The 27,566-nt window shown below is 55.5% G+C and overlaps 1 protein-coding gene across 35 annotated transcripts in view; it reads right to left on the bottom strand.

The window, feature by feature from the left end:
* ACSF3 (acyl-CoA synthetase family member 3) overlaps nucleotides 1-25,397 on the bottom strand; it is a 66,389-nt gene extending 40,992 nt beyond the window's left edge. For 11 of the 35 annotated variants that reach the window (XR_012429399.1, XR_012429396.1, XR_012429395.1 and 8 more), the window contains exons 1-5: nucleotides 25,279-25,397; nucleotides 16,443-17,147; nucleotides 14,918-15,073; nucleotides 4,710-4,864; nucleotides 2,494-2,642 (exon numbers count right to left, since the gene is read on the bottom strand). Coding sequence is in view for 16 of the 35 variants with exons in the window: in XM_045382882.2 (XP_045238817.2) it covers nucleotides 2,494-2,642; nucleotides 4,710-4,864; nucleotides 14,918-15,073; nucleotides 16,443-17,123 (1,141 nt within the window). In the remaining 19 variants the exon portion in view is untranslated. Of the gene's footprint in view, nucleotides 1-1,325; nucleotides 1,949-2,078; nucleotides 2,205-2,493; nucleotides 2,643-4,709; nucleotides 4,865-14,917; nucleotides 15,074-16,442; nucleotides 17,148-25,278 lie in introns of those variants that run through there. The other 24 variants (XR_012429398.1, XR_012429397.1, XR_012429393.1 and 21 more) reach the window with 12 other exon arrangements.
* Nucleotides 25,398-27,566: the final 2,169 nt, after the last annotated feature.

Here is a 27,566-nt window from a genome sequence, read left to right as displayed (position 1 = left end):
CTAAAGCACGAGCCGGCCCACGGCAGGGGCCACCGCCACTGATGGTGGTTTCCTGGGGTCTGAGACTAAAGCACGAGCTGGCCCATGGCAGGGGCCACCGGCACTGATGGTGGTTTCCTGGGGTCTGAGACTAGGATCTATTTCTCACCACTCGCATTGACTTCTTTTCACAACACGCCCCCACCTGCCCACTACCTGGGCCCTGTCGCAGCAGGCTCTGCACTCCATGTGGCCACCCCGCTGGCAGCTCTGCACAGCAGCCGAGGATCTCACTGTCATGGCCCTGTCATTCTGCTCACAATGACCCAGGCAAACAGAAACCTCCCTTTACACTCAGAACACACCCAGCAGCCCCCACAGCTCCCAGCAGCCCCCACGGCTCCCAGCAGCCCCCACGGCTCCCCAGGCCCAGCAAAGGGCCCTAAGCCTACAGCCTCTCCTCCTCCCAGCCAGCAGCCAGCAGCCCTCACACTCACCCTGCAGGCCCCAGCACCATATCGCTGCCTGGCACCAGCTGGTCCCCGCCTGGGCCTGGACCCCCATGTCCAGGCTTCCCCTAGAGCCCAGGAATCAGGCAGGCATGGAATGAGCCAAAGGGCACGCGGGAAGAGCAACGGGACAGAGCAGAGTCCAGGAGCCGGCCCCTGAGGAGTCAACGGACTTTCAACAAAGATCACCCGTTCCATGGAGAAAGGAGTCTTTTCAACAAACAGTGCTCAAAAGCTAGACGTCCACACCAAAGAGGAACTGTGGCCCGTATCTTGCACTGAGTATCTGTGGCCCGTATCTTGCACTGAGTATAAAAATGAACTCAAAGTGGATTACCGTCCTAAATGTAAGAGCTGAAACTATTCTCTGTGACTTTGGGCTAGGCAAGGATTTATTAGATAGGACCTCATATAGACAATTCGTAAAACAAATTGATAAACTGGGCCAAAATCTAAAACTCCTGATTTTAAAGATGCTGTTAGGTGAATGGGAAGACCAACCACAAGCTGGAAGACGATATTTAAAATCACACGGCTGACACTTGCGTCCAGAATTTTAAAAAGCTCTCAAAACTCAAGAAAACAAATGCCCCAATTGAAAATGGAATGACAAGAACAGGAAGAGGTGCTCAACGCCACCGTCATGAGAGAATCATGAACGCAACAAGACACCCCCACCGCCCACTGGAGCACGGGTGCTCCTGACCTCCCGCCCATCGCAGGGGGAAGGGGAGGGCGCAGCCGCCCTGGGGAACAGCTCGGCAGCTTCAGACAACACAGCAATCTCTCTCCTAGGTATCTGCCCAAGTGAAATAAAAACCCACGTTCACACAGAAATCTGCACACAAATGTTTATAACATCTTACGTGTCATTGCTTAAAACAGGGTCACAAGTGGTGGCACATCCACGCGACGATGCCACTCAGCAGTGAAAGGCGCAAACCCTGATGCACACAGCACAGGCGACTGCGGGCGGAAGCACCACGGATGCCACTTAGCAGTGAAAGGCGCAGACTCTGATGCACACAGCACAGGCGACTGTGGGCGGAAGCAGACAGGCTCAGAGGCCACGTCCTGCAGGATTCAGCCACGTGACCTCCCAGAAGAAGCAACACCACAGGAAGAGAAACAGGAATGAGGGGCTGGGACTCGGGGGTGGAGGGGGTGCTAAGCACTAGGAAGGAAGTTTCTGAGGTGAGGAACCCTTCTCTACCTCTATCTTGACTGTGATGATGTTTTTTAAGACTCTCAGAGCTGCACACCAGAGGGGTGAATTTTACTGTGTTGCAGGTAAGCAGCTGCACAGACAGACGTGCGGGATGGTCTCACTTTTACGTCTGCACTGAGCTCTCTCTTCCGCTCTGGACAGACTGAACGGGCCACACAGAAACAAGCAGGGCGGCCCCCCAGCAGTGGGCTCCGCTCCCAGAAGTCCCTGTGGAGGACCTGGGGCTCGAAGGCTTGGGTCAGATGAAAGTCAGAATGGGATGTGTTAGGGAGGGCTGGACAAGAGGGGCCCAGTACCAGGAGCCCACGTCTAGAGAAGGAAGACAGGTGCCTGACTCATCCCACCCTGCCCACCACACCCACCTGCCCTGGCACTGCTGCTGGCACTGTGTGGCACCCGGACTCCAGACAGATGGAGGCTCCCACCACAGATGTGGTCTGGAGCCAGCAGCATGGCCCCCGGCCTTCCTCTGAGACGTGCACCGATGCCTGTGTTCCAGGTGTTGCTGCTCTTCCCATTGTCTCCCCAGTCATCCAGCCAGGGGCCAGCACAGACACCCCCCACCCACCCCTGACTGAGACTTGGGAGAAGGCTGATTGGCCCAGAGGGGACAGGTCACCGTGCAGCCTGAGTGCTCTCCTGGCCTGGTGGCCTGTCCCACAGGGCAGCATCCTTCACGCCGCCTTTCATTCCAAATGTGGGTGGTTCGAGACTGGCCCACCTTGGGGGGCTCAGGGCAAAGTGGGAGAGGAACACAGCTGTGGGAAATGCTCGTACCTGGCAGGCGTCCTGTGGCGGTCAGGGGCCCGGACAGAGCCATGCCGATCTCAGTCATGCCATACCGCTCCAACAGGGTGTGGCCCGTGATGTTCTTCCACTTCTCCAGCACCGGGATGGGCAGGGCAGCTGAGCCTGAGACCATGAGCCTACGCGGCACAATCAAAGGCAGGTTTAGCCCCTCGGGACGCGGCCCTCGTGTGCAAAGGTGGCAGGTTTAGCCCCTGGGGACGTGGCCCTTGCATGCAAAGGTGGCAGGTTTAGCCCCTCGGGACGCGGCTGTCGCGTGCAAAGGCGGCAGCTCCTTCACGAGAGCAGGAGCCCCAGGCGTGGGTCTGGCACCACCGTGCGACACCTGGGACCGATGCTGCAGTCTGCACTAGGGCGTTACTTTGTTTTTTGAAAATGATTTGTTGGTTTTATTTTAGAAGGAAGCAGGTCCAACAGCTAATGAGGGTAAACAATGTGCTTAGGGTCCGTGGTGTCCCCTGCAAAGTTCCTGCGCTGTTCACAACCACGCTCAAGAACAACAGTGACCGTGCAGCTGCTCACCACACAGCTGATCACAGATGAACAGCCACGGTGCTGTGGGCCGCAGCCAGGCACATCTGGGGACTAGAGCCAGCTCAGCTTGGAGGGCTCCACAGGAGAACGTGGACATGGATGAATGGCTGCAGCACCCAAGGGGCGGGGCCGGGCACACCCAAGGGGCTCAGAACCGCCCACAGAGTTGGAGCCGTCTTGGCTCACACGCTTGGCTCAGGCTTGGCAGGAGAACACGGGTCCTGAGAACCCTGAGTGCCCGCGCTGCTCACACAGCATTTCCTGCAGCCTCACGGGCAGTAGGGAAGGTGCTTTTGTTTGCGGTTTGAGCAGAGTGGTCCCTGCTGCTGCCCCTGCTTTATGAGGAGGCACCACTGACAGGACCCTCGCTGGGAGATCCAGATGGCTGAGGTCTCATTGTCTCCGTCATCCCGGAAATCACCTGATCCTCTCCTTCACTGACCTCGTTCTTGCCCTCCGTTCCTTAGATTTGGTAAAACATGCTGCTCATCTTGCTCAGCTCGGGGTCTTCCCAGCCCCAAGGCATCTCAGCAGTAGCAGCAGCAAAACCATGGGCTCCGGTGGCCTCACAAAAAAGGGGCAAAGGAACGGCAAAGAGAGCAAAGTGGGATCAGACATGTGCCTTGCACAACCCGGAATTCTCTCCAGGAACGAAGGTGCCGCTTCCCTGTGCACTTCCTGGGGACTGGGAGGAGTGCGCGGCAGCCACAGACACGCACACAACCCACTGGAAACTGGATGACAGTCAAGCCTTCAGTTCCTGCAGTGCGCCCGCCACACCACCCCTCCCTCTCACAAAAAGAAAAAGTACCCCACCCACGACTCTGCTGGAGGAGGGCCTGGGATGCGTGTGAAGACTCACTGAGCCACGCGTGTGCATTTCCAGTTAGTGAACCGCACTCCAACAGCCACGAGGGAAAAGAAACGTTCCCACGCCTGCAGGTTCATGCAGGAGTGCAAAGCAAACACGCCCGAGTGGCCCAAAAGACCAGCTCGCCCTGGGAGGGAGGGGTTTATCCAGGGAGCTGGGAGGGGAGGAGCAGGGCTGAGAGGAAGAGCAGCAGAACATGCCCCAGGCAGGAGGCGTCACAGGGCTGCCCACGAAGGCATTGCATAGTAGAGGCAGGAGCCGTGGGACATGTGGGCAGACGAGGCATGCGTGAGCGAGTCAGCTTAGCGTCCTCACCCTTGTCCTTCAGACTCCATGACAGAGAGAGACGGACCGGAAAGAGAGAAGACAGATAGAGGGAGACAAAGAGAGATGGACAGAGAGAGATGGAGACACAGGAGATATATAGAGAGAAGACAGAGAGACAGACGGAGAGACAGAAGACAGAGAGATAGATGGAGAGATAGAGACAGACAAGGAGAGACAGAGAGAGATAGAGAGACAGAGAATGACAGAGAGAGCGATACAGAATCCAAGCAGCTATCGACGTGGATGAGATTATAGATATACACACAGACGGGCAGAGAGAGAGAGATGGGGAGAGAAAGAGACAGGGAGAGAGGGATGGGGAGAGAGCGAGGGCACATCGAAAGGAAACGGAAAGCCGTGCTTCCCAGGACTCAGTAGAAGTGATTTATTAGAAATAAGTGGCATCTGTTGATCTTTAAGACTTTCTGAGCGGGAAAGTGGACTCTTCACTTACCTAATTTTTTCTTCACAAACTGCACGCAAGAAATCCTGGGCGTGCGGCTGGGTAAAATGCCTGTCATAGTACTCCAGCAGCTTGGTGTATATTGTAGGCACTGCCATGAAGACACTGATCCGCGGCGTTTCAGAACTTAAGAACTTTTCCCAAACCTACGGAGGAAAGGAAACGCTCGGTAGGAAGATGAGCAGGCGGAGACCTGCGGCGGAGGAAAGGAAGCGCTCGGTAGGAAGATGAGCAGGCGGAGACCTGCGGCGGAGGAAAGGAAGCGCTCGGTAGGAAGATGAGCAGGCGGAGACCTGCGGCGGAGGAAAGGAAGCGCTCGGTAGGAAGATGAGCAGGCGGAGACCTGCGGCGGAGGAAAGGAAGCGCTCGGTAGGAAGATGAGCAGGCGGAGACCTGCGGCGGAGGAAAGGAAGCGCTCGGTAGGAAGATGAGCAGGCACTGAGGCTGTGGCAGAGGCTCCTGGCTCCGGGCACAGAGTTCTCACGTTCTCATGGTTTACATTCAAGAGTCTGCAGTGCCTCCCGTCTAAAAGGGGTGCCTCAGACTCTGACCCCTTTCCACAGAAGCCATGTTGCGCGGGACAACTGCATTTGGCCTGTGGGGGGAAGAGCAATCACGAGTAGAGCTGGGAAAGGCCTTCGGGATCTGCAGCCTGGACAGACGTGAGTGGCCAGGCTCTTCCAGGTACACAGAGGAGGGCGGATGTGCACCTTGGGGAAGCTGACAGGAGGCCCCGGCGGCCGCCCGCCCGCAGACCCGAAGTCAGCACACTTCCCAGTATGCAAAGGCATGCAGTGACTAGTAAACGGTGAAGTCTTTTATTTAAAAGAGTCATGTGAATTTTATATTTTACTCCATAATAAACATTTCTTGCTTACATATAAGTACGTTTTAAGTTCCTCAATTGTTAGTGGTTTCTCGCGTTGCCCATAAAGCTTCAGGAAGACCTGGTGAGCCACGCTCGTTCCACGGCCCTCTCTACCCCCAGTGTTCCACACGGAGCCCCGAACGGTGTGGCGGAGGGCACTCTTCGTGCTGTGGGGTCAGCACCTAAGGGAGGCTCATGACATACAGGACAGATCTTGCCCACAGGGCATTGAAACTGGGGTCGACGGATGCTGATGCCACAGTCCAGCCCTAGTCCATCTCATCTCCTCACTGGACTCTGGCAGTGATGAGTACCTCACCACAGCTGCCTGGCAGAGAAAGGCAGGAATCTCCAGAGAAGAAATAGTATAATTCTTTCAAAGACAAAGATTGGACTCTTCAAAGTTACAAAGCATGTAAGGAAACAAAGATGTGACCCCAAATTGAAGAAGTCTCAGGAAATCCAAATATCAGGACCACCAGACAAAGCCCTTCAAATAACTGCAACAAGCAGATTAAGGAATTTAGAAGAAAAGATGAACAACGTGGGGAAAATGGAGAATTGCAAAGAGAAGTGGAACTGCAAAAAATTGTAAAACTGAAAAACATGAGATGTGAAATGAATTCATTCAATAGACCAAATAACAAACAAGACACAGCAGAAAAGAGGAAAAAAGTCAGACACAGTCAACGGGCGTGATCTACGCTGATGTGCAGACGGCAAAGCAAAGAGACAGGCGACCAGAGTGCGGGAGACGGCAGCACCCGCGGAGCAGCGCCCACAACACTGCCATCGAGGGAGGGTGGGGGAACAGACAAGCAGGCAGAGAGAGGACACGCTCGTGGACGGGAACACTCCACATTGTGAAGACGGCAGTTCTTCCCAAACTGAGCTCCAGCTTCAAAGCAATCTTCCCAAAATTCCAGTAAGCTTCATTTTGCAGAAATTGATACACTTATCCTACGTTTTACATGAAAAGGCAAAGGACCCAGAAGATCCAAAATAAATTTCAAAAGGCAGATTAAAGGTGAGAACACACGGTTCCCAACTCCAAAACTGACATAAACCAGAAGTAATGAACACAGTGTGATGCTGTGTAAGATCAGACAAGAGACCCACAGAACACACTTGAGAGTCCAGAAACAAATCAACGCACAGATATCTGGTCACGTGATTCTTGGCAAAGAAGCCAAGTCCCCAACGGGGGAAAGGACAAAAGGACAAATCTTTCTCACAAATGGCAACGACACACTGAATATCTCCACGAAGAAGGTGAATCCTAGACCCTACCTCACACCATATGCAAACTTAACCCAAAGTGGGTCAGAAACCTCCATGTATGAGCTAAAATTAGAAAACTTCTAAGAAAAAACGAAAGGGAATATCTTCATGACATGACCTGTAACCACAGGCAAAGACTTCTCTGATGAGATACAGCACAATCTATAAAGTTTAAATATTGATAAAATGAATTTATTTTTAAAAATTTTTTATAAAATGAATTTCATCAAAATTAATGTGTGCTTCAAAAGACACATTAAGAAAATAAAAAGACAAGCTGCAGTTAAAGGGAATATTTGCAAACCATACATCTGAAAAGAGACTTGTATCCAGAATACACAGAGAACTCTTACAACTCAATAAGAAGACAAATAGCCCAATTTAAAAATGGTCAAAAGATTTCATTAGACAGTTCACCAAAGATTACATATGGATGCAAACAAGAACATAAAAAACAGCACTGGGCGCGGCGCTCACGCCTGTAATCCCGGCACTTTGGGAGGCTGAGGTGGGAGGATCCCTTGAGCTCAGGAGTGTGAGACCAGCCTGGGCAACATAGGGAGGCTCTGTCTCTACAAAAATAATTCAAAAGGAAAAAAGTAAAAATAAACATAAAAAATGTTCAACATCTGGCAGGGTGTGGTGGCTCACACCTATAATCACAGCACTTTGGGAGGCTGAGGCAGGCAGATTAGTTGAGGTCAGGAGTTCAAGACCAGCCTGGCCAACATGGTGACACCCCATCTCTACAAAAATACAAAAAATTAGCTGGGCCTGGAGCTGTGAACCTGTAATCCCAGTTGCTGAGATGGCTGAGGCAGGAGAAGTGCTTGAACCCAGGAGGTGGAGATTGCAGTGAGCCGAGACTGAGTCACTGCACTCCAGCCTGAGAGACAGAGCGAGACTCAGTCTCAAAAAAAAAAGAAAAAAAAAAAGCTCAACATCAGTAGTCATTAGGGAAACACAAACTGAAGCCAGTGACAAGTGCTGGCAGGACGTAAAGAAATGAAAACTCTCATACGCTGCTGGTGAGAACATACAGCAACACAGCCGTTTGGAAAACAGTTCGCCAGTTTCTTGTCTGTCTTTCTTTTTTTTTTTTTTGAGACAGAGTCTTGCTGTTACCCAGGCTGGAGTGCAGTGGTGCAATCTTGGCTCACTGCAATTGCCGCCCCCTGGGTTCGAGCGATTCTCCTACCTCAGCCTCCTGACTAGCTGGGATTACAGGTGTGAACCACTGTGCCCGGCTAATTTTGTATTTTTAGTACAGACAGTTTCACCGTGTTGGTCAGGCTGGTCTCGAACTCCTGACCTCAAGGGATCCACCTGCCTCAGCCTCCCAAAGGGCTGGGATTTCAGGTGTGAGCCACCATGCCCAGCCAGTTTGCCAGTTTCTTAAAACATTAAACAGAGGCCGGGCACGGTGGCTCAAGCCTGTAATCCCAGCACTTTGGGAGGCTGAGACAGGAGGATCACGAGGTCAGGAGACTGAGACCACCCTGGCTAACATGGTGAAACCCCGTCTCTACTAAAAAATAAAAAAACTAGCTGGGCGAGGTGGTGGGCGCCTGTAGTCCCAGCTACTCGGGAGGCTGAGGCAGGAGAATGGCGGGAACCCGGGAGGCGGAGCTTGCAGTGAGCTGAGATCCGGCCACTGCACTCCAGCCTGGGTGACAGAGCGAGACTTCGTCTCAAAAAAAAAAAAAAACAAAAAAACAAAAAAACATTAAACAGAAAGTCACCATACAACCCATCAATTCTATCCCTCTGTGTCTATGTAAGATCAGTGAAAGCGTGTCTACAGAGATTTATATGTAAATGTTCACAGCAGCATTATTCATCATAGCCCCAAACTGAAACATTCCAAATGCCCATCAGATGGTGAATGGATGAGTCCACACGATGAAGTACTACTCAGGAACAAGCTACTAATGCACACAATAGAATATGGACGAAACTCAGAACCATCCTGCAAGTGAAAGAAGCTGGAATAAAAGACTGAGTGTGACACAACCCATTTGCACGCACTGCCATCTAAAACAAGGAAAGTCTAGAGGCAGAAAGCAGATTCGCGGTTGCCAGGGGCTGGGAATTGGGGGGAAATGGACACTGGTTTGAGGGAATGGCTACATAATTCATAATTCACAATAGTGAATTTTACGGTGTGTGAATTGTATCTCGATAGAACTGTTTTTGAAAATAAAAACATTTTCAGTGAAACAAAATTGAGGGATATGTCAGCAAAGCTGCACTACAAGAACTACTGAAAAGAAGTTCTCCAGGCTGAAGGGAAATGAGTTACGGGGAAGCATGGTCCTTCCTGGAGAACCTCTGCAGGGACAAATGAAGGTACCAGAAGAGGAGACGTGTGGGTAATTTAACAAATTTAAGGACTCCTGATATGGTTTGACTGTGTCCCCACCCAAATCTCAGCTTGAACTGTTTCTCCCAGAATTCCCACATGTCGTGGGAGGCACCCAGCGGGAGGTAATTGAATTATGGGGGCTGGTCTTTCCTGTGCTATTCTCATGATAGTGAATAAGTCTCACAAGATCTGATGGGTTTATCAAGGTTTCTGCTTTTGTTTCTTCCTCATTTTGTCTTGCTGCCGCCATGTAAGAAGTGCCTTTTGCCTTCCGCCATGATTCTGAGGCCTCCCCAGCCATGTGGAACTGTGAGTCCAATTAAACCTCTTTTTCTTCCCAGTCTTGGGTATGTCTTTAGCAGCAGCGTGCACATGGACTAATATAGTAAATTGGTACCAGAAGAATGGGGCTGGGGGTGGATGAAACATGCAGCCACGTTTGAGAACTCTTCCGCAGTTTCCACTCAAATGAAACATATGTCTAGCCTGTGAGCCGGCACCAGGAGGTGCAGATCCAAGAGAAATGTCCACAGGGACATCTGTGTGAGAATGTTCATAGCAACCGTGACTTCTAATAGCCACAAACTGAAAACAATCCCAAATCTTTCAAGAGCAGAATGGATAAGCATACTGTGGCTTCTGCACACTATGAAATACAACACGGCAATGCAAAAAGAACAAACTGCATTTGATGCAACACACAGATCAACTGTCAAACAGTACAGTGAACCAGAACACAAACGTGACACTGAGGCACGGAAAACGGAGCACACGTGTAGAGGGACAGCGCTGAGGCGGGGAGAGCACGCGTGTAATAGGATGGTGCTGAGGAGGGGAGAGCACACACACAGCGGGACAAGGCTGAGGGGCGGGGAGCAGGCACAGAGGTGAAAGACACAAAGGATGGCATTTCTTGGAAGTCATCCAAATCTTCAGACGGCAGCTGCCACCCTAAAGAAGGGCACTGAGAGCTGAGCGCGACCTCCTTCCTCCAGCACATCCCAATGTGTTGCCACACTTCCAAGACCTGTAGGACCTGGAGGCCCCTGAAGGGCGCCTTAACGTTTGACTAACTAGCAAGTGCTTCTGAGGCGGCAGGAGCAGGCCTGTTGCTCTAACCCAAGCTGCCACAGCACAGACCCCGCCAGATGGCAGTTCCCACGCAGGCTGCTCCGAGGAGTCACCCCCAGCCGCCCTGATTTGCTGCCCTGCCCTCCTGAGTCCATGCTGCGATCCTGAGGATGTCGGCCAGGGCAGCGCTGTCGGAGGCAAGTGACTGATCTGAGCCTCTGGCGACTTTGATCTCTAGAGGCTGTGGCTGCACATCCATCTTCCGGCATCCTCCTCCTGTCCCCCAACCCCATCCGTCACCTGCAGGCACTGACACCCACAGCCCTCTATGCAGGATGACTTGAAGACACCGCGTCTAAGATTGTCCGATACCACCGCAGGTGTCTGGTCACCCCACACTTGTATCCTACACATTCTTCAATACAATCTTAGACAGAACCCCAATATTCAATAACGCTGACAGCTGGATTTTACACATAGAAATTTCTAAAGTCAGAAACCCTGAAACTTGGGAATTGATGGAAAAGAGCTGCAATCTTTTGTAGCCACAGCATCGAATTTGTTTAAATATTAAATTTTTGGCTGGGCATAGTGGCTCACGCCTGTAATCCCAGCACTTTGGGAGGCTGAGACAGGCGGATCACGAGGTCAGGAGTTCTAGACCAGCCTGGCCAACATAGTGAAAACCTGTCTCTACTAAAAATACAAAAAATTAGCTGGCTGTGGTGGCGGGCACCTGTAGTCCCAGCTACTCAAGAGGCTGAGGCAGGAGAATCGCTTGAACCCAGGAGGCAGAGGTTGCAGTGAGCCAAGATCGCGCCACTGCACTCCAGCCTGGCTGACAGTGCGAGACTCCATCTCAAAAAAAAAAAAAAAAAAAAAAATTAAGTTTTCACAGCATAGTTTAGAGAAAAATCTGAAGTAAGCGTCAAAAACAGTGCAGGTCTGAGGCTTTCCCGTGTCCATTAAAGGTCTGAGGTTTTCCTGTGTCCACTGAAGGTCTGAGGCTTTCCCGTGTCCATTAACGAGCCAGTCTGCAGTGTCCGGAATATGACAGCAGATGCCCAGGCAGAGACCCCAGGGCAGACACTCTCAGAGCAGAGACCCCTGGGCAGACGCCCTTGTGACACAGACCCCAGGGCAGGGACCCCCATGGCTGATGCCCCGGGCAGAGACGCCACAGCAGCAGCTCCCAAGCTGTGTGTGGGCACCAGAAAGAGCCAGGTGGTGTCATTCACACAGTGCTGGAGAAGAAGCAAGCTGAGAAAGTCCAGATCCTTGACAGCTGGTCTGTGCCAGCACCTGCACCCACCTGCCTCTCACCCTGAGAGTAACACACTCTTTACTGGGGAGGACGGAACCAACCTGCCCTTGGCTCCCTGGGAGATGCTCTGCCTCTGCCCCTGCAGCTGCATCTCACCCTGGCACGGTCCACGACAAAGGCCGTTGCTGCCTCTGCCCAAGTGACCATGGCAGACCAGCCACCGTCAGTGCCCGGGCAGCCCCCAACAGAGGTTCAGGGCCAGGCTGCCAAGGAGCAGGGGCTGAGGTGGGGCAGGTTGAGGAGGCCCAGTCACAGGCACAGAAACCGACACCCTCGACAGAGCTGACAGCCAAAGGAAAGGAGGGGGCTCAAGGTGGAGAGGAGGGAACAGCCCCAGAGGAGCCCCCAGAGACACAGCAAAGGCACCGAAGGTCCCTACACACCAGGCGCTGCACCACCCACACAGCACACACACAGGGAACTCACTGCAACAAAACCACCTTTGTGTTCACCAAGGACAGCTGTGTCCATTTAGGGCGCACCCCAGAGACAGCCATAGGGAGGGTCGGGCCACTAAGCCAGATCCCTACCGGGGGAGCCAGGACAGGTCTGGAGCAGAGCGCCAGGCAGATGTCTCCAGGATGGACCACACAGATGAGGCAACCTCAGTGTCTGCCATCTTAACCAGAGTGCTGTGTCGCAGCTGTGGTCAGTGCTGAGATGTCCATGAAAAATAAGGGCTGAAGCCAACAAGAATGTGGAGTGTGTCAGGGAGACGGGGTCCTGGGGAGGCTCTTCAGGAGGTGACCCTGGTGACGGGGCCCTCGGGAGGCTCTGTGGCTACAGGCGCCCTGGCAAGCAGTGGAGGGAGCTCACGGCTAATGACGCAAGTGTGTTGGCAGCCACCTCTCGTTGGCACGGCAGTAACTGCTAGATTTTAAAGAGGTCGTTCTCTAAAGCCCAGTGTTATCATCTGTGAAGAAACTGGCTCACTTGCTCTTAGAAAGCTGTTCTACATACTGGCTTCTCTTTCGAGACCTTCCCTCCAGTGGAGGCTGGAGAAGAGCCCCCTTCTCTTTTTGAAGTTTGTGCCCACTGTGAGCCAGGCTACAGACCAGGCCAGACCCTCCTACACGCCCCTCGGGCTTATGTGGCCAGGACCCCTTATTTTCCGGGGATGAGACTAAAGGTCAGAGAGGTGGAGGGCCAGATGAGAGGCCTTCTCTCCACCTCCAGCCACTGTGTGGGGTCGGGGGCCCCACAGTGAAAAGGACGGGCCTCAGCGGCAGCAGCAAGGAGGTGGGCGGGGCCTCCCAGCTGCCTCAGAAGCAATGGGGAGGTGGGCGGGGCCTCTCAGCTGCAGCAGAAGCAGCAGGGGGGAGGTGGGCGGGGCCTCTCAGTTGCAGCAGAGGGGAGGTGGGCGGGGCCTCTCAGCTGCAGCGGGGGGGTGGGCGGGGCCTCTCAGCTGCAGCAGAGGGGAGGTGGGCGGGGCCTCAGCTGCAGAGGGGAGGTGGGCGGGGCCTCTCAGCTGCAGCAGAGGGGAGGTGGGCGGGGCCTCTCAGCTGCAGCAGAAGCAGAAGCGAGGTGGGCGGGGCCGACCGCTCACAGGGCCCCCTTCCTGGAGAAATTTACACCGGACTAGGGTTTGAGTCCTGAGCTCCGGGTCAGAGGCCTCAGAGTTCCACACAGCTTTCAAGGGGGCCGGAAAGACTTCAGACAGGAAGAGTCCTAGCAAGAGCAGTGAGTGTGGGACCAGCCACTAGTGGCTGCTGTGCTCTGGGCTTTAGGACTGTGCCTCTGCTGGCCGGGACGTCTGCCCTGCAGGACAGCCCTGCACAGACCAGGAGCCCAACCCCAGGCATCTGGCCTCAGAGATGGGCTCTTCTGTGCTGAGAACGATCATGATACGACCCAAATCCTAAGGGCTTTTCCCTACATTCACTTTTTAAACTTTTTTTCCTGTGAATAAAAGGCGTATTCATTACATGGGCAGAGGTTGGAAAACATCCGTGGCCTCACCGGAGGGCTCCGCTTCACTACACCTGTGACATACGCACACCTCGTCCTTCCTGTGGGCTCAAGGCCTGCCCCTCATGCCCTCTGCAGCCTGGTGAGTGGCTCTCACCTGCAGTCAGCTGGAATGCACACAGGGCCACAGCAACTCCTAAAAGCCACCACCATCCCCAACTGACAGGAGAGGCCTGATGCTGCACACAGGGTCCCACCTCGAGCCCAGGTCCTTTCCCTCTAAAGCAGCATCCTCATCTGCCCTGGAGACAGCTCTGCACAGGCAAGGCTGCGCGTGGCAGCTTGGCGACGACTACTTCCACCCCAGGGCTGTGTGTGGCCAGTGCCACGTCCTCCCCTCCCTGCCTGCTCCAAGGGAGACAATACAGAGGAAGCGACGCAGAGTGGGGAAACAGAGACTCTGCAGCAGCCCTCCAGCTGGGCCAATACTCCAAAGTAACCCTCCCAGCCAGCAGCTCTCCAGCCGGGCCAGTACTCTGGAGTAACCAAGAGCTGCCACAGTGGCCACATCGTAGCTCAAGGGGCCACGCCCTGCACCCTGTACCCCGAATGTGTCACCTCACGCAGTGGTGGGAACTGCAGGTGGGTGAAGCGAAGGACCTCAGGATGGGAGATTATCTTGGAATATCCGCATAGGCTGTACATAGAGAAGCCGAAGGAGCCCTGACTATGGAGAGAAGGAGGCCGTGTGCCTATAGAAGCAGAGCCGGACATGAAGCAGCTGGAGCCAAGGGCACAAGCGGCCTCTAGAAGCTGGAAGACGCAGGAACGGACTTTGTCCTGGAGCCTCCTGTCGGAGCAGCCCCACCATACCCAGCGTCAGCTCCGCAAGACTCGTCTCAGAATCCTGGCCTCCAAGCATGTCAGAACAAACTCGCAGTATTTTAAACCAAGTGTGTGAGCGTCTGCTGCAGCCCCAGGAGCCCATCCACAGTCTCACTATTCACGGTTTCAGTGACGTGCGGCCCACTGCAGTCCCGCAACAGACGAGCACGGTGCCGGAACGTATTCTGGAGAGAGGAGAGCACTTTCCCATAACTTTATCACAGTATGTGGTTATAACTGTTCTGTTGCTGTTAATCTCTTACTGTGCCTGACTTACTGATTCAGCATTATCATAGGTGCGTATGTATAGCAAAAAGCATTGTAAGTACAGGGTTCCATGCTACCCAGGGTCTCGGCATTGGCGTGTCCCCTGTAGATGGGGCGACTGCACACCAGGGAAAGGCACCTGGTCTGAGGGTGTGGCCAGAAGCCCTGACCCCAACCAGGGAAAGGCAGCTGGTCTGAGGGTGCGGCCAGGAGCCCTGACCCTGACTCACCTGCTGGGCGCTGAATTCAGGCATCATCACACAGGTGGCTCCCACCCAGAGAGGACAGAGCAGCGCATTGACCACACCGTGGACGTGGTGCAGTGGAAGCACGTGGAGGATCACGTCGTCTTTGGTCCATGCCCACTTGCGGACCAGCCCGGTCACCTGCAGGGGACAAGAGCGCAGCTGAGAGCAGGAGCGAGACTGTGGTCCGCAGCAGCATACACAGACCTGGGGCTCAGGGACAGGAGCTGTGGGCCTCTCAGCTGAGGCAGGGGAAGAAGGCTGGCTCTTTGTTGCTCCCCTCTAGCAGCCTCTCAAGATGATGACGAAACCACAGCAGATCTGCTGGGTCACTCACTTACCCTGGGGACAGAGGACAGCACCACACACAGCCAGGGGCTTTACGGAATTTAGACAGTGGGGGAGTGGCTCTGCAGACACCAGGCAGACAGAGCTGTGACTCAGCATCGCCATCCCCAGCTCCGCCCCTGCCCAAGCCTGGACTCAGGGATCCAGCGCCATTCAGGCTGGAATTGACTCCTAGCCCAACCACTGGCTCAGCTGACAGCACTGCCCTTGCAGAGCTCTGCCGATTTGTGAATTATTGTTACCTGCTCAGCCAGGACAGAACCCAGGGCCAGGCTCCTGAGCGCATCCTCAGCTCTTACTGAGAAGCAGCGTGAGGCACGGCCCACTGAATCCACCGTCCAGTCTCACGGAGGACACTGCCTGCTGCCTGCACAGGCTCCAGGGACAAGCACGTGTGAGTGCCACTCCCCTCAGCAAGGACAGAGGAGCCCGTCCCTCCCGACAGGCGCGCTGCTTCCAGGAGTGATGGCGCAGGCCACGCAGGGCCTAGCCTGCAGCGTGTTCATGGTGCCTCCATCAACCCACGACTCCGTGGGGTCCACTTCCTGCCTTCCCCTTCGTGGCTTTCGGCTTTCATTTTTACTTTATTGCTTCAACCGCATAGGAGACTTTATGACACTATACAAATGACAAGTAAGTGGAGAGTTCTGTGAAGATATGACTGAGGTCACAGGACACAAAAATAACGAGTAAGACGCAGGTGTACGTGGGGTCCCGACCAGGCATCTTAACATGTGGCTGGCCTCGGAAAAGCCCCTCAGCATCACAGGCAGTGAGTGGCCCCTTCTGACCTCATGCCACGTGGTCCTGGCGGGGTCACTCGGCGGCCCCTCAATCCCTCTACACCTGAAGGCTTCGCCCCTGCCTGAGCCGTCCTGCGTGGCTAGTGGCTACACCCTGCAGGCCTGCGTCCGTGTATCTCACACGGGTTTGCAGGACGGTGACAACCGTGAACGACTCCACAGAGAAGCAAATGAACAGATGTGCTTCTGGCCCGGAGCCCACCCAGAGTGCCGCGCCATGACCGATCCCATCACAGCGAGGGGCCCGGAGTCCACCCGGAGTGCCGCGCCGTGACCGGTGCCATCGCGGCGAGGGGCCCGGAGCCCACCCGGAGTGCCGTGCCGTGACCGGTGCCATCGCGGCGAGGGGCGGCACTCACCACAGCCCTGATGTTTCGGTGCGTGCTCAGCACGCCCTTGGGCCTCCCTGTGGTCCCACTGGTGTAGATGATCATGGCGCCCTGGTCCCTCCACCCCTGCTCTGGGACGGGGACCTCTGCTGGTTCCTCTACTGCTCCAGTGTAGACGGCTGGCATGAGCGGCAGCAGCGGGACCCCCAGCTTCCTGACCACCGGGCTCAGGAGCTCCAGGTACTCCTGGCCGGCAAGGACCACAGAGCTCTGGGAGTCGCAGATGACATACTCCAGCTGGGCGGCGGGGTGCTTCCTGTAGAGGGGGACTGCCACACCGCCGCTCATCCACGAGGCCCACTGGGCCACCACGTAGGAGGCGTCGTTAGCGCACAGGAAGGAGACCCTCTCCCCCCGGAGGTCCCCGCCGACACACCCGCGGAGTCTGCAGATCTCCTGGGACAGGCGAAGGCTGCGGGAATAAAGCTCCCTGTACGTGTGGTGGCCATGCTGGTCAACCAGGGCGGTTCTGTCCCCAAAGGCCAGGGCGCGGGTGAACACAGGGGCGCTCCGGTCCGAGCGGGCCACTGGGGCTGTGTGGAGAAGGCCACTTCCTCTGTGTCTCACTGGAGCCAGCCGGCAGGAGGCCGAGGCACAGCCCAGGCGCCAGAAGGTGAGCATCACATGGGGCAGCATCGCACGGACAGGCATTCCCGGGAGCCTCCTGGGGCCAACCTGGAGAAAGGCAAGGCACAGCACGTGAGTGCCCAACCGTCCCATCCGAACGTAGCCACGACAGGATCTAAAACACCTCCCAGTACCCAGCCAGGTACGCCTGCTGCACCTTCAGTCAGGAGGCAGCACATCAGACAGGTCGCATCCAGCCTTCCTCGCCCACGCCACTGGAACATTCCGTACGCGCCCAGCATCTCAGCTTTCTATTTCACTTCACTAGTTTAAGGATTCCCAAATCACACAAGATTCTGAACAATGAAATAAACTAGGTAAGTTTATTTCAAGGAGAAGCATATAAAATTCAATACACTTAAGGTACATCTGAATAATGGGTTTTAGAATCTTGAGCCTGGAAAACCACCCATGAGAGGAGGAAGTGTGGAGAAGAGCTCAGTACGGCCCCTGCTCACAACAGGCATGGCCTGGAGACCTCGCCTCCGGGGCAGACACTGTCCCTGCTCACAACAGGCATGGCCTGGAGACCCCACCCCTGGGGCAGACACGGCCCCCGCTCACAACAGGCATGGCCTGGAGACCTCGCCCCTGGGGCAGACACAGCCTCTGCTCACAACAGGCATGGCCTGGAGACCCCACCCCCGGGGCAGACACGGCCCCCGCTCACAACAGGCATGGCCTGGAGACCTCGCCCCCGGGACAGACACTGTCCCTGCTCACAACAGGCATGGCCTGGAGACCTCGCCCCCGGGGCAGACACTGTCCCTGCTCACAACAGGCATGGCCTGGAGACCTCGCCCCTGGGGCAGACATGGCCTCTGCTCACAACAGGCATGGCCTGGAGACCCCGCCCTTGAGGCAGACACGGCCCCCCGCTCACAACAGGCATGGCCTGGAGACCTCGCCCCTGGGGCAGACACAGCCTCTGCTCACAACAGGCATGGCCTGGAGACCTCGCCCCCGGGGCAGACACTGTTCCCACTCACAACAGGCATGGCCTGGAGACCTCGCCCCCGGGGCAGACACTGTTCCTACTCACAACAGGCATGGCCTGGAGACCTCGCCCCCGGGGCAAACACTGTTCCCGCTCACAACAGGCATGGCCTGGAGACCTTGCCCCTGGGGCAGACACTGTTCCCGCTCACAACAGGCATGGCCTGGAGACCCCGCCCTTGAGGCAGACACGGCCCCCCGCTCACAACAGGCATGGCCTGGAGACCCCGCCCCCGGGGCAGACACAGTGCTGCCTCTCTCAGACCCTTCCCACACAGGTGCACAGTGGAAATGTGGTGAGGTGCCAAGGTTATTTATTTATTTTTTTTTTGAGACAGGGTCTTGCTGTGTTGCCCAGGCTGGTGTAGTGATGCAATCATGGCTCACTGTAGTCTCGACTTCCTGGGCTCAAGCCATCCTCCACCCTCAGCCTCTCGAGTAGCTGGGCCCACAGGCATGTGATACCACACCCAGCTTTTTTTTTTTTTTTTTTTTTTTTTGGTAGAGACAAGGTCTCACTGTGTTGCCCAGCCTGGTCCAAAGTCCTGGGGTTATGGTAGGTGTAAACCATGCTTTTTTCCTTATTTTCTTTTCTTTCTCTCTCTCACTATGTTTTCTTTCTCTCTTTCCTATCTATCTGAGATGGAGTCTCACTCTACCTACCTACCTACCTACCTACCTACCTACCTACCTACCTATCTATCTATGATGCAGTCTTGGTCTGTCACCCAGGCTGGAGTGCAATGGCATGATCTGGGCTCACCTACCTACCTACCTACCTACCTATCTATCTATGATGCAGTCTTGGTCTGTCACCCAGGCTGGAGTGCAATGGCATGATCTGGGCTCACTGCAACCTCTGTCTCCTGGGTTCAAGTGATTCTCCTGCCTCAGCCTCCTGAATAGCTGGGATTATAGGTGCGTGCCACCATGCCTGGTTAATTTTTGTATTGTTAGTAGAAATGAGGGGTTCACCGTGTTGACCAGACTGGTCTCCAACTCCCAACCTCCGGTGATCCACTCACCTCGGCCTCCCAAAGTGTTGAAATTACAGGCATGAGCCACTGCGCCCAGCCCAGCCAAGCTTTAAACCAGGCAATTCACAGGGCTAGAGAATGTGTTTTAGGTTGAACTATAATTCTCCCCTTTCCCCCAAAAAACTTTACTAAATGACTAATAAATCAGCAGGAAGCAAGGGCTCGCTGGGAGGAGCTGTGCGGGCCCGCTGTCCGCTGGAATTCTTCATTCAGAGAAAGGAGACCGAGAACAAGCCAGGGCACAACGCTCCTGACGCGTGAGGGCTGGTCCAACTCTGCAACATGCATTGTGCAGCCAGAGGACACTGCCCATGGGACACCGCCCCAGGACGCGGACACAGGCCAGGGCAGAGCCCCCGCATTCCAGAGCGAGGAGAAGGGGTGGCACTTTCCACAAGGCTCCTGCATCCCTGGCCTTTTATAATCGAAGCTTTGCTCAACTCACGAGGGCATGGGACAATCTGCTTTCTCAGACTCTTTATGACCAGCAGAACTGACTATGTTTCCTTCCCTGCGCTGATGCGGCCTGCTGGGGTGAACAACAGTCACTCACTCTGGTTTCAAGCCCCCAGCTTCACAGCTCCTTCAGGTACTGCGCTGTCCCTACCTCAGCCTCTGAAGTAAGAATAGGCTGGTCTGCCTCCCTTCCTGGGGGAAGCACCCACTGGGCACTCAGGGGCCTCTGACAGCGTCCCAGGCCTGTGGCCCACGCGTAGTCAAGTTGTCCATGTGGTTCTCAGGGACTCTGAATGAGTATTATTTTGACAACGATGCTACCATCTAACACACACATATTAGATTAGGTTTCATCTCAGCATTTTGCCTCAACCACACTCTGTTCAGTAAACAAACAAGGCAACCACTTGTTCACACACAGAAAAGCAAAGGAGGCCAAGTTCAAAGTCACCCAGCTCCCGAGCCAGACAGAGGTAAGGGAAAGCTCGCAGTTCACAAGAGCAGCGGGCACAGCTGCTTCAGCAGGTGGAGGGGCACGAGGCCTGCCCATGCTCATCCTCCTGGGGCGGGCACCAGGACTGGCGCTGTAACCCGGAAGGCCGGCGAGGACACCTGCCAACGGGCATCTGTGCTGAGGACCCAGGCTGTGTGTCTAACGCTTCTCACAGGCACAACACTCAACACTCAATGGGGGAAGGGAAGCATGTTCATTTCCAAGCTAAAGACAACATTATAAAATAAAACCAAGGGGCAGCAGTGACCCCACGACCCTGTCGCGTCTCCTCCCGCACACCACATCCCCTCTGCGGGATCTGCGCCCACGTTCCGCAGGCTCGCTCTCTCCAGCACAGCTCTTTCGTTAACTAGCGAGGGGAAAGCTACCGTGTCACTGCCTGCGGTTTGTACTAAACAGTTTTATTCTCTGCTCTTAGTCTGAAACCGTATACAACACTTCATCGTCACCTAACAAAACAAATCTCATGACAGTGAAAACTGTCAGAACCAAAGTATGTTTTGTGCTTGAGACCCTCAACTACTGCCCTTGGTTTCTGCTTGTTTGATTTGGGTGTCTGCCTCCTCTGCTAGCCTGGGGCTCTTAATGAAGCCCCTGTCCCAGCCAGCAGAGGGATCTCCTGCCTCTGGCCCAGGCCAGAGGAAAACGAGCCATGCAGGGCAGCACGGCTCCTTGGGCTGCCTGGACGTCCTGTGTGAGTCTTCTCTGAATTCTACCAAACGGTCAGCCCTGTAGGCCACATCATCTCCTGACGTGAGGCACCCATGTTCTGCCCTCCACATCTGTTCAGAGGCAGGGCCATGGCTGGTCCGCCCACACACCCACACTCTGCTACCATAGAGAAACCCAGAGAATGTCAAGGAAACAACTGGGCTTGACCAGACACAAGACACAAGATCAGCACGTGGGCTGTGCCAGCTTCAGAAAGCAGCAAACCAGGGCGGCCTCACCATGCTTCCTTCCTCACTTCCAACCAATCCTGCACTGCTTTACAGGTGTGAGGGCACGGAAACAAGGAGAATCCACACACAGAAAACCAACCAGGCACTGGGTGTTCTGGGTCACAGCCCCGAGGCCAGAATTCCGCTGCCGAGAGCCACAGGGAGTGTCTGGGGTGCGTGGTGCAGGGGACGGTGCTTTCTGGGGTGCCAAGGAGTGGAGCACTAGGGCGGCCGGCGATACTCACGAGTGGATATAGAAGGTGCCTGTCATTGTCTGTAGCTGTTTCTCAATATGACAGAAGCACGTGAAAGGGGGATGACAGCTTTCCTCTAACTAAAGCTGCTGCTCAGAAAAGGTTTCTGCAGACCACAAAGAACCGAGTTCCGACAAAGAGAGTTCATGCTTGTGCTGTGCACACGCTAACCACACGCTGAGCACACACAGCACACACCACCAGAGCACGCTAACCACACGCTGAGCACACACAGCACACACCACCAGAGCACGCTAACCACACGCTGAGCACACACAGCACACACCACCAGAGCACGCTAACCACACGCTGGGCACACACAGCACACACCACCAGAGCACGCTAACCACACGCTGGGCACACACAGCACACACCACCAGAGCACGCTAACCACACGCTGGGCACACACAGCACACACCACCAGAGCACGCTAACCACACGCTGGGCACACACAGCACACACCACCAGAGCACGCTAACCACACGCTGGGCACACACAGCACACACCACCAGAGCACGCTAACCACACGCTGGGCACACACAGCACACACCACCAGAGCACGCTAACCACACGCTGGGCACACACAGCACACACCACCAGAGCACGCTAACCACACGCTGGGCACACACAGCACACACCACCAGAGCACGCTAACCACACGCTGGGCACACACAGCACACACCACCAGAGCACGCTAACCACACGCTGGGCACACACAGCACACACCACCAGAGCACGCTAACCACACGCTGGGCACACACAGCACACACCACCAGAGCACGCTAACCACATGCTGAGCACACACCACCAGAGCACAGCCCCCACTTTGGCATTTTTACAAATTCCTGGGTCACCCTGCAGCGTGAAGCCATGCAAGAGTCAGAGTGGATTCCCCACAAAACCCAGAGGTCAGCAGAGCTGGCGATGCAGATGTGCACAGCTGGGCTGGGCAAACTCAAAGTGCTGGCTGAGAAGAAACTGCTGTTCTCCTGGGCGGAATCCAGAGCCCTGCCTGTGGCTGGGCACTCCTGCCACCAACCCCTGTGAGGTGACAGACGTGACTGGCCCCATGTGAGATGGTCCCAGCTCCCACAGAGCCCATGTGCTATGAGGAGAGGCCACGGGCAGGAGGGACAGAGGAGGGCCTGGTGGGGAAGCTTCTTACGGAGGCTGAGAAGGGCCCGGCCCAGCCAGCGTCTGCCGGGGGAAGGGGAGAGTCCTGGCACCTACGGCCGCGTTCACTCGGGGTGTCTAGGGCACAGATGCCAGGAAGTGACATTGCTGGGTCATCTTTAATTTTGAGAAATACTGACAAAGTCCCCTCCAACGAGGTGCTGATTTCTTCTCCCACCAAGCATGTGGAAAACGGAACCAGCCCCATCAAACCAGCGTTTAAGTCCCTCAGGCTTGACACCAACAAGCACTCAATCATCAATTCTTTTCAGCACAGAGGTCAAATCCTCAGTCATCGGATCAGAGTCCTGCCTTGAACAAGCAGACAGAGTCTACTCAGGGCAGATGGCCATGAGCGGTGTTCCTGCACACCTCCCGGTCCAGAGGCACCGCAGCTCCCTCAGAGAGAACCCCACCTTTCAACCACCGGGACCCCTTCTACCGTGGGGCTCCCCATCACCACCAGGACCGAAGTGTTGGAGGGACACTGCCCACCAAACGAAGGGAGCTCAGCCAGGGGTCTCCACCCTCATCAGCCAGCTTCACACCCCTGCTACGTGGCACCCTGATAACCCAAGGTCAGCGGCGTCACCACGTGGCTGGGAGAGGACTCTAGTCAGAAGCTGAGAAAGGTGCATGAGCCAGGACAGCCTCCTTGGTGAAGGCGTGCTGGAACCACTGAGCCACTGAACACAGCTGCTCTCCAGCCCTCGCGGAGGGAGGCAGGCCCTCTCGGTATTCTAGCCATCAGGTTCTAAGATCAGACCACTCAGGCACTGGGGCTTTTCGGGAACACACATGCAGCGCCAGCGGGAGGCATCGTTTCCGTCTTCACCAGAGTGCTGGTTAACAGCAGAGTTTAGAGTTGCCACACGCTTCGACTTGAATGGCCGTTCTCTTTGTCCTCATTTCCTCACTGGCCTAGCCCTTCACTTCCCACCACTAAGATGGGACAGTAACAAGATCTGCCTCACAGGCTCCACGTGAGAATGTACGAATGGTCCGGCACAGGCCAGGCAGAAGACAAGTGGCAGCGCCATGCTCAGCAGGGTGCTCCCCATGGAGCCTCACAACAAAAATTACTAGATCAGAACGACACTGGCATTCAAATGAAGGGGCTGGTTTCAACATGAATAAAGTGGCACCTGACCTGTTCACCACCACACCTGGCCCCCCACCCCAGACCTTGTGTTTGAAGTGGATGCCAGCACTTCCTCCTGTGGCTGCCCCGATGACGGTGTGGGGCAGGGGAGGGTGTGGGGCAGGGGAGGGTGTGGGGCAGGGGAGGGTGTGGGGCAGGGGAGGGCTGTGCTTGGCCTGCAGGGCAGGATGCATTTCAGCATCACGCCTGTGGTTTGGGGGGTTGTTTTCAAAATTACATTTTTAAGTAGCAGACATTCACATTGCATTCATGAACAGGACATTCAAATCAAAAAAACCAAAAGGGAAAAATACACTTGAAACTCATATCGATTTTAGGAAGAAAAATATTATTTAAAAAATGCCATCTGGAAAGGTGACGCAACAATCCCAAGCCCACAGTTTAATCCACCATTTGTGTCTGCCTTGAGAGGACGGTTCAGAGCCAAAGGAGTGAGAGCAAGGGAAGCCTCATCTTATGTCCCCAAACACCTGCGGAAAGAACACTGGCCTGAGCCAGGCTTCACGCCACGAAGCTCCCAGGGTCCAGCGGTAGTAACACCTGAACACCTGTGCTCCTGGGCCCACCATGTGAACCCCCTCCTCAACAAGGTCTCAGCCCTGGGCCCTATCACGAATGTCTGTCCTCGCAGGCTGGGAAAGCAACAACAATTCGTGTTCCCATCTCTAAACGCGTTCCCTTTCTGGCAAATTCCTAAACATTCTTCCAAGCCCAGTTCAAATATCACCTCGTCTTTTTTAGTTTTATTATTTATTGAGACCGTGTCTTGCTCTACCACCCACGCTGGAGTGCAATGGTACTGTCGTGGGTCACTGCAGCCTCCGATTCCTGGGCTCAAGTGATCCTCCTGCCTCAGCCTCCTGAGTAGCTGGAACTGCAGGTGTACACCACCACACCCGGCTAATTTTTACATTTTTTGTAGAGACAGGGTTCTCACCATGTTGCCCAGGCTGGTCTTGAACCCCCGGCCAGAAGTGATCCTCCTGACTTTGCTGCCCAGAGGGCTGGGATTGCAGCCAGAAGCCACTGCACCTGGCCTGCCTGCTGGAATTTAGACTTAGGACGGCAACATCAACTCCTGACCGCACCGGCCTCAGCCCTGTAAACCTTCCCTCTCTCCAGGGAATGGGCTCCCCTGCAGGGCCTTCCAAATACTTCACGGCCGCACGTCGCCATCGTTTGCTCACGGATCTACCTGCCCTCAGGAGCCAGGCCGGCTATGAAGCTGTGCCCCACGCGCCCAGCAAGGTGCACGCAGCAAACAACTCAAACGGGGAGTACTTCAAGGGTGACTTCTGAGGCCCAATGAGAAATGGAAGTGAACGTATTCCAGACACAACCGAACACGGTACTCTGAGGATGCTGCACACGGACCCCGCCGGCTCGACCGTCTCACCGGGACCGGCGTCAGCACGGCTTCTCTCCCCCGACCCCGCGCGGGGGGCCCCGCTCCCCACCGGACACTAGAGGCTCGGCGGCCCGGGAAGGCCGACGCCCGGCCCCAGGCGGCTCGCGGGGAAGCGGCCGCGCCACGGGCCACGGCTCAAGCCCAGCTGCGGCCCAGGTGCGGGCGCCGGAACCCGCGCCCCCGAGAGCTCTGCGCCCGGCCGACCCCGCCTCGGTCCCGTGGGCCCCGCCGCCCGCACCTACAAGACGGCCGCGGTCGCGGGGCAAGATCTGCCTCGCCCCAGCTCTTCCTCGTCCTCCGCCGCGCGCGCGCCGGAGTCGGGCCGGGTCCTCCCCGGTCGTGAGTCGGGCCGGAACCGCTTCCGGCGCCCAACAGCGTCCCCGGCGCGGCGCGTCCGTCGCCCAGGCGCGTCCCCCCGGCGCGTCCCCGTGGCGGCGGGTTCCGGGCGCGCGCGTTCCCCCTCCCGCCTGTCCCGTTGTGGCCGGGTCGGGGCCGCGGGCTTTTCGTGAACCGTGGCCGAGGCAGGCGCCGTGGTCTCCGCCAGCCTCAGGCTGCCCCGATCAGAACGCCGCGCGGGACCGCTCCGAACGCGGATTGCTGGGCCTCGCCCCGTCCTCCCAAAAGGGGGTCCCTGGGCTCTGGGGCTGGGGGTCTGCGCGCCGAGCTCCTGCCTTATTTTTTATTATTATTATTATTATTATTATTATTATTATTATTATTATTATTTTGAGATGGAGTCTCGCTCTGTCACCCAAGGCTGGAGTGCAGTGGTGCGATCTCGGCTCACCGCAACCTCCGCCTCCCAGGTTCAAGTGATTCTCCTGCCTCAGCCTCCCGAGTCGCTGGGACTACAGGCGCCCGCCATCATGCCTGCCTAATTTTTGCATTTCTTGGGTGATTTTAAACGGACCGCATTTGAGAATCTCTCCTCGAAGGGACTTGGGAATCAGGACACGGATATGAAGCTAGACTGTTGGAGGGCAGTGGCGGGAAACATTTAAAGCCAGACACAAAGTCCAGTTGGCTGAAATGTGAGGGTTTTTTTTTCCCCTAAAATAAATACAAATAACACAAAGACATGTACTGGCAAACAGTAGTACAAATTATCTGCAGAACCGTCCGGGTGTGGTGGCTCACGCCTGTAATCCCAGCACTTTGGGAGGCTGAGGTGGGCAGATCACGAGGTCAGGAGTTCAAGACCAGCCTGACCAACATGGTGAAACCCTGTCTCTCCTAAAACTACAGAAATTAGCTGGGCTTGGTGATGGGCGCCTGGAATCCCAGTTACTTGGAAGGCCGAGGCAGGAGAATCTCTTGAGCCTGGGAGGAGGTGGAGATTGCAGTAAGCTGAGATTACACCACTGCACTCCAGCCTGGGCAACAGAGTGAGACTGTCTCAAAAAATAAATAAAAATAAAAATAAAAAATTATCTGCAGAACCTTGCACACTGTTTTTCTGTAAGTATATTATTTTCTCTGTCCATCTTCCTCTCTGGTGATGATTGTTGGGGCAGCAGCTGTGTCCTTGGAAAGCTCAGGAAAGGGCATTTCAGAAGCCCGAGGGTGGTTTTCCTGGGAGGAAGGAGCTGGATCTGGGGGAAGTTTGTAATACAGAGTGTGGGAGAACAAACCCAAACTTCTAGTGCCTCTGGTTGCTACCCTGCTAGGTATCATACAGAAAAAGCAAGTCCAATCCTCTGCCACTGGGACGGACTTGATCTGGTGTCAGAATTCTGTCTGCTTCCAGGACTCAGCAGGCTGAATGGTGTTTCCAACGAGGGCAGTAGGAAGAGTTAGGAGGGCGTCTAACATCGGGATTCAGCCCCAGGCTGTGTGTGCGCAAATTTCTGTCCCTGGGAAGTTGCAGAGCTCAGGCCGGGTCGCCCACCTGGGGACAGGACTTGGGTCAGGGTGACACCTCCCGTGGTCCTTGGCCGTGGCTCTGTGAGGGTGGCAGTGGGGGAGGGTGCAGTCTCCGAGAAATGGCCCAGTCATCCTATGAGCGGGGTCCCAGCCGTGCCTCGGCTCTGGTCAGCATCATAGTGGCAGGTGGGAAGCAGGAGCAGTCAGGAATTAGCAGACATTGGAGGACAGCTTCTAGCCAGAGAGATGGGGCTGAAAACCCGCAGAACAACTGCAGGCAGCCAGGCTGTGCAGAGTGAAGAGATCCCCAAACCACCCCCTGTTAATACCCTCAGAGAAACAAGAGAAGCGACAGCCCCCGTGAGTCCAGAGCGAGATGCCCCAAAAAAGAGCGTTCCGGTAACATAAAGGGGGGACCGGGGGGGCAAGATGTCCCGAAAAAGAACATTCCAGTAACATAAAGGGGGGCGGGGGGCGAGATACCCTGAGAAAGAACGTTCCACCGGAGGCACGGTGGCTCAAGCCTGTAGTCCCAGCACTTTGGGAGGCCAAGACGGGCGGATCACGAGGTCAGGAGATCGAGACCATCCTGGCTAACACAGTGAAACCCCGTCTCTACTGAAAGTACCAAAAATTAGCCGGGTGAGGTGGCAGGTGCCTGTA

The sequence above is a fragment of the Macaca fascicularis genome, chromosome 20 (genome assembly GCF_037993035.2).
Source record: "Macaca fascicularis isolate 582-1 chromosome 20, T2T-MFA8v1.1".
In the NCBI taxonomy this organism is placed as follows: Eukaryota; Metazoa; Chordata; class Mammalia; order Primates; family Cercopithecidae; genus Macaca; species Macaca fascicularis.
Note: the sequence above shows the minus strand (reverse complement) of the source record. Positions and strands in the feature narration are given on the sequence as shown.